Source organism: Clytia hemisphaerica, unplaced genomic scaffold (assembly GCF_902728285.1).
Source record: "Clytia hemisphaerica strain Z4C2 unplaced genomic scaffold, Clytia hemisphaerica genome assembly, whole genome shotgun sequence".
NCBI classification, from domain to species: Eukaryota; Metazoa; Cnidaria; class Hydrozoa; order Leptothecata; family Clytiidae; genus Clytia; species Clytia hemisphaerica.
Window position 1 is genome coordinate 1,494,524 of NW_027103394.1, and position 6,166 is coordinate 1,500,689.

The following is a 6,166-nucleotide window of genomic DNA, read 5'->3' on the forward strand; positions in this document are numbered from 1 at the left end:
TTTCTAAAAGCTTATTTGCTTCAAAATCTTGAAAATAGTGCTTTTTGACCAATTTTCCATCCTAATTTTTCATAGAAAAACAGCCATAACTTTTGATGCATTAATTTAGAAAGATTTTCCGGAAGAAATTAAACCGGTTCAATTCTTTGCAGACAGTTTGAAAGAAATTCGAAACAAAGAGATTAATTACCCATTAAAACTTAGCACTTTTCATAAAAGAAGGTAATGCAACATATGTTTAACGTCTTTATAAAGTTCATAACGTCATTTTTACAATTAAATTCTGAATTACTCCTAAGGGATTAGATTTAAAAGCAATTTATAAAGGCAACTCTTTGTTAAAAGTGTTAAAGAACCTAAAACATAACTTTTATGTTCAAATACTAAAATCAATTTTCCGACTATGGTCAGAGCCCTTAAGTCAAAAAATCCAGTGGGGATGGTTTTGGAGTGCATTCTTTACATTGAATTTTGAATGGGAATGAAATCAAAGTCAATTTCATAGTGGGGCTGAAATGTTAGGGTATCTTTCCCACCGGGGACTAAATTTTGGCCAAATATTTCAGTGGGACTGATCTCCCATCGGATCTGTGACACAGGGGTGTCTACTAAAGTGGATCGTGAAAGCTGTTAGTTGAACTGAGAACTTGCTTTCAAAGTCAAACAAAAAAAGGGCTGTGTAGCAAAGTCTTTATGTTGACACATTTTTAATTACTATTTGATCACATTTTTTCAGAGAAATTAAAAAAGTAAACATACATGAGAATGGATAACACGCATAACATACCCGAAGAGGGTGCACTTGAACCAAACGGACCCATATTGGGATCAAGAGGATACGTTCCTTCCCAAACAATACGTAAAGCGTACCTTGATTTGGATGAAACCCTCAAACTCGGTCAGTTTGCTTACGTTCACTGCGACAACTCATAGAAGAATACCAAGAACAAAACAACTTTGACGAGCACACTGATTCATTTTTATTGAAATTTCTACGGCACCGAAAATTCGATGTTGATGATGCATACAAAATGCTGGAAAATTATTATTCGAACAGAGAAAATAAACCGGAAATTTTCCGCAACTTGACGCGTAAAAATGTAAAAAAAACATTGGAGCAAGGGATTGTGGGAGTTTTACCGCAAAGAGATTCTAAAGGACGGGCCATCATTATGTTCAAGGTTGAGAAATGGAATATGTCATTAGCTTTCCATTTTGAAAAGTTGTTAAGAGTTTGGGTGTATACGCTGGAGAAACTGTTTGAAATTGATGAAACACAAATTAATGGTGTTGTCATTGTTTGTGATTTGAGTCAATTGAGCGTCTTACAAAGTAAAAGTTTACGTACTGTCATGCTCACCAAGACGATCAGCATTTTTCAGGTGAGAAATCTTTGAAAATTTATTTTCACGCTTTTAAGTTTTTTTTTACTATTGTTGGTCAAGTAGTACGAATATATTGCATTTTGGTTACTCTGCAATGATCTTTTGTGGCTTTGAATCGCATGACTCATCATGATCTTCAAAAAGCAGAACTAAAAGCCTGCAAAGATTGAATTTTAATATTCAACTGATTGCGTCTTCGGTAATCGTTCATTATCGGCGTTGTTTCGGCGCTGCTCATATGTAACAATTCATAAGGAGATACAAAAAGTCTTTCGTAAAATATATCTTTGACCTATTTTTCTAAATCTTTTATTTTTCAGAACAATTTCCCCTTTCGAATCAGTGGTATTCATTTGTTGAATCCGAGTTGGCACTTCAAACTAGCATGGAAGATGACCAATGCTGTTTCTCTTCTCAAACCGAAACTGGTACAACGGATACATATTCATGATGGCGACTTGACCGCCTTTTATGAAGACCTTCCACGAAAATATCTCCCTGAAGAACTGGGTGGGACATGCACGTATGACAACAAATTATGGATTTGCGAACTTCTTGAGCCTGAGCAGACCGAACAGGATACGAAATATCAAACGTCCGCTCACATTCAGTCGCTGAGCACCCGCGCTCAAAATGGTGGCGGTCATCATTCGAACTCTATGTTTCAAAATAACCCTTATTGAATTCTACCGAAGTGCCCTGGTGATGTGAGGAGCTGTGGTGGTTTTGAGAGAAAAAGACATTTGCCAGAGTTATTGTCATGTCACATTTCCAATACACGTTTTTATAAGAACAAACTACATAAGAAACTACGGCTTTTAGGGCCAAAATATTAAGAGTTAAGGCAGGTTAAGGACAGTTAAGAACATTTCAAGGCTTTGTGGACTCTAAACACTCGATTTCTTATTATGATAAGCCAATGTTTCTATAAAAAGCATCGAATTGCATTTTGAATAATATCTCTGGCCTTCAATCTCTTTTGAGAATATTTTACGAAGCTTTGGAGCTCCTGATTGAAATGATAAACGGTTTGTGAATCCATTCAACAACAACTTCTCAATGTTTTTTAGACTTTTGTTCTTTTTGTTTTTGCAGGGCTTCGGGCATAATTGAATGTCAAATTTGTAGAATAGTTTTCAAGTGTATAGTTATAAATTATAAATAATAAAGAGATTATAGTTTTGAAAATAAATTTTTATTGAAAGACAAAACTTGTGCGTACTGTTTGTTACGCATGCGCATAAACAAAAGTCTTTTTCACTGTCTTAAATATCTTAGACCATATCCAAACGATATATACCCTTGTTTTGCTGATCTGGTGGTAAGATATGAAAAAAATTAAGTTAAGAACGAAAAGTTTCAGTCTTTATAGGTTTAGATATAGTGGTTTGAATTTGTTGAAAAGATAATTCTGAGTGGAATATCAAATCAATAGGACAAATGAATAAAATAACACGAGGGTGAGAGCCTTCTTTACGATTACCGGATAAAAGCCTTAAAAAGCTTTGACTTAAAACCACGTTTAACAACTGAAGGTATACTGATGTGAAAATGTAGGCAAAATCACAGTTCCACAAGGGGATGAGATAAAGAGTTGTCTTTTAGTTTACTTTTTTTAATTGCTTCGCTCCTCATCATGATACTATTACCCGACATTTCTACGACTTTTTCGACTGATGACTAATATTGATTTGCTTTGATTTTTTTCGGAACGATTATCAAAATATGTAATGGTTAAAATGTGTCGCAACTACGTTAACTTTTTTTTGCATTAGATCCAATATCTAAATCCTTTACGGCATGATCAATTACGAAACGTTTCATATTTAGCTTGCTCTTATCAAACTCGGGTACTCCCATATAGTCATATAGTTTTTTCTTAAGTTCAAAAAGAAGTTTGAGAAAAGTTTAAGATAACGATCATATGAGGTTTTCTCATTACCAATAATCTGATTTTTCATGGGATCCTTTTGGACGCTATTTTGTAAGGGATGCAAAAAGCAAATATCCTTGAGGCGGTATTGAGTGATTACATTACTCCTCGCAACATCCCCTCCTCACAAAAATCTCCTCCTCGCAACATCCCCTCCTCGCAAAAATCCCCTCCTCGCAACATCCCCTACTCACAAAAATCCCCTCCTCGCAACATCCTCTCGTCACAAAAATCTCCTCCTCGAAACTTCCCCCTCGCAATATCCCCTCCTCACAACATCCCCTCCTCGCAAACGCCAGTGAAACCCATTCCCAGTGAAAGATCATACCCTATTTTTGTCCCTGATGGAAATAGAAAAATAAGAAAACCCTTACTGCAATTTATTGCGCTATGTTTTCAATCCCCACTGAATTTTCTGACTTAGAAATCCCCAAAACTAACTTTAAGTTCGTTTTTTTAAACTCCCACTAGCACTAGTTCTACTGGATTTGTGAGAAGGAGGGAGGTGTGTTAAAACACCAAGAAATTGAACTTCCTTCCCTCTGAAGAAAATTTGTATTGTGACCACCAAAAATATTTGCATTTTGTGAAAAGAAGCCAGAAAACTTGTTATCTCATGTAGACACATTGTGGTTTGATATCAACACTTTTTAGGACGAACAAATTTTCTTTCTGCTCTCTATAATTGTCTCTCTAGACCTCACGAATTTCGTTCCTTAGATTTCCTTACACGTGACCTTTGAACAAATAAGAAACATATTTGAACACTGTTTGGTGAGATTGCAGACATTGGGTCATATCAATGAGCTATAATTTCTTTTCATTAAGATGCTGAACATCATTCCTGAAAAGGAGCAACATGATATTTTTAATCACCGTCGAAATATATTGACCATGATTGTAGTTGCAATCGTCTGAACCAAAACATTCAAGAGAATTGGGAATAAGACGGCCCTTCGACGGATGATTCTAATTTTTGTCAAAGATATGTAAGAAGTCATTGACAGTGTAATGAAATTATACTTACCTCTTGCATGCGGTAAAGCTGCAGTTTTTTAGATACACTTTCATAATTTCTGACAATGTTCTGACCACAAATAGCAAACATCTACTTCATTTGATTAAGGTTTTTTCAAGAGACCACATGCTCAAGTTTCATCACCTCTTTAATTTCTTATGAATATTAAATTTTTAAACATCTTTTGGTCAAAACACTTTGCCGTGAGGTTTCAATTCTGCCTGAGAAGCCTGTTAATTATAATTTCAGATCACGATCGGCTACATTCTTTCCATTGAAATGTCGAGTTTAATTCCGGGGAGGGGGCACTCGATTCAAAACGACCATACGTTCGGCCCAAAATTAGGCCTTTGAAATCGGATCCTTACAGTGCAGAGAAGATTTTACAAAGTTTGAGCAAATTCGAGTGAAGAATCGACCCTTACGGTGCATTTCTTGACAATTCTTGACAATGGGCAAAATATGGTCAGATTTTCTCGAAATTTTACACCCTTAGAGTGCAATTTTTGTCATCTTTGCTAATTTCGACCCTTATAGTGTACTTTGAGAAACTTGGAAAATATACCCTTAAAGGGCTGCACATATGGTAGGTCATGTACCTTGAGTGCCCCCCCCCCCTGGGTTTTAATCACCGTCGGGAAGGAATTCTAATAACAGCAGCACCCACTAAACGCCTCCCGCCCGGTTTGACTGGTACTTAAGGGCTCTGACCATAGTGAATTTTTCATAATTGCCGTGTTTAAAATGTGTTTTCTGACTGATGTAACCAACAAAACTATAGCATGTTATACATTTTCTATTAGATAAACTATTCCTGAATCTGAAAATTCAAAAATTGCATTGAAAAAGTTTGATGAAGAAGAAAATGAAGACTTTTGCGAGGAAGAGTATTTCAACTTTGAAGAGCTTAGTTTCGGCGAAGAAAAAACATTTTGAAAAATTTTTCGCAGTAAATGGTGTATCTTTTACCGAACAATAAAAATTTTTGCGGAAAATTTTTGTAAATGCTTCTTTGTCTCGAAATATTCAAAATAGTGGTTTTTCATCAATTTTTCATCTGGATTTTGCTTAAAAAAACAGTCATAACTTTTGACACATCTTTTTAGAAAAATTTTCCGCAAAATTTAAAATAGTTCAATTCTTTGCGGACAGTTTGAAAAAAGTTCGAAACAAAAAGGTTAATTACCCATTAAAACTTAGCACTTTTTATAAAAGAAGGTGATGCAACATATTATTAACGTCTTTTTAAAGTTCATAACGTCATTTTTGCAATCAAGTTTTTAATTACTCTTAAGGGATTTGATTAAAAAGCAATGTATTAAGGCAATTCTTTGTTAAAAGTGTTAAAGAATCTAAAAGATAACTTTTATGTTTCAGATACTAAAATCAATTTTCTGACTATGGTCAGAGCCCTTAAGAGTTTAAAACAAATGATTTTTGGATATTTATATTGGATACCTAACAAACTTTGCTCACATATAATGTTTGGGTCATTCTGACCTGTACTTTTTGGATAAAACAAACTTTTTTTCACTTCTTTATATCTTTAAAGATATTTCCTTTGCATTCAAACAAAAATTTCTTGTAAACCCACCTATAAAAATAACATCTTATCATCTCTGTGACACCTCATTTTGGGTGACAAAAGAACTGACACCTTTCTTTCCAGCCCTCCAACTATTTCTTTCCTTGACTCTTTGTTTGGAGGTTTGGGTACGAAGCTACTTTATCAAGAGATAACATCAAAACTGTTCACCGCTGGTTTTCGACCAAAACGAAACCAAGATAAGAAGGAGAAGGAAAAATAACCGAGTTAATTTTTTTTTGCTT

At 34.9% G+C, this 6,166-nt stretch overlaps 1 protein-coding gene across 1 annotated transcript; it reads left to right on the plus strand.

Annotated features, from left to right (window-relative positions):
- Positions 1–710: 710 nt before the first annotated feature.
- Positions 711–2,620, plus strand: LOC136824921 (retinaldehyde-binding protein 1-like). Its single transcript, XM_067080909.1, has 2 exons — positions 711–1,382; positions 1,706–2,620. The coding sequence occupies exons 1-2, from the start codon at positions 1,032–1,034 to the stop codon at positions 2,066–2,068; spliced, it is 714 nt and encodes a 237-aa protein (XP_066937010.1). The 5' UTR covers positions 711–1,031; the 3' UTR covers positions 2,069–2,620.
- Positions 2,621–6,166: the final 3,546 nt, after the last annotated feature.

Excerpts from the sequence above, each read along its gene's own strand:
- LOC136824921 (XM_067080909.1), top strand. The coding sequence starts at position 1,032 with ATGCTGGAAAATTATTATTCGAACAGAGAAAATAAACCGGAAATTTTC. Across the intron at positions 1,383-1,705 it reads AGACGATCAGCATTTTTCAG|AACAATTTCCCCTTTCGAAT; the intron begins GTGAGAAATCTT and ends TTTATTTTTCAG.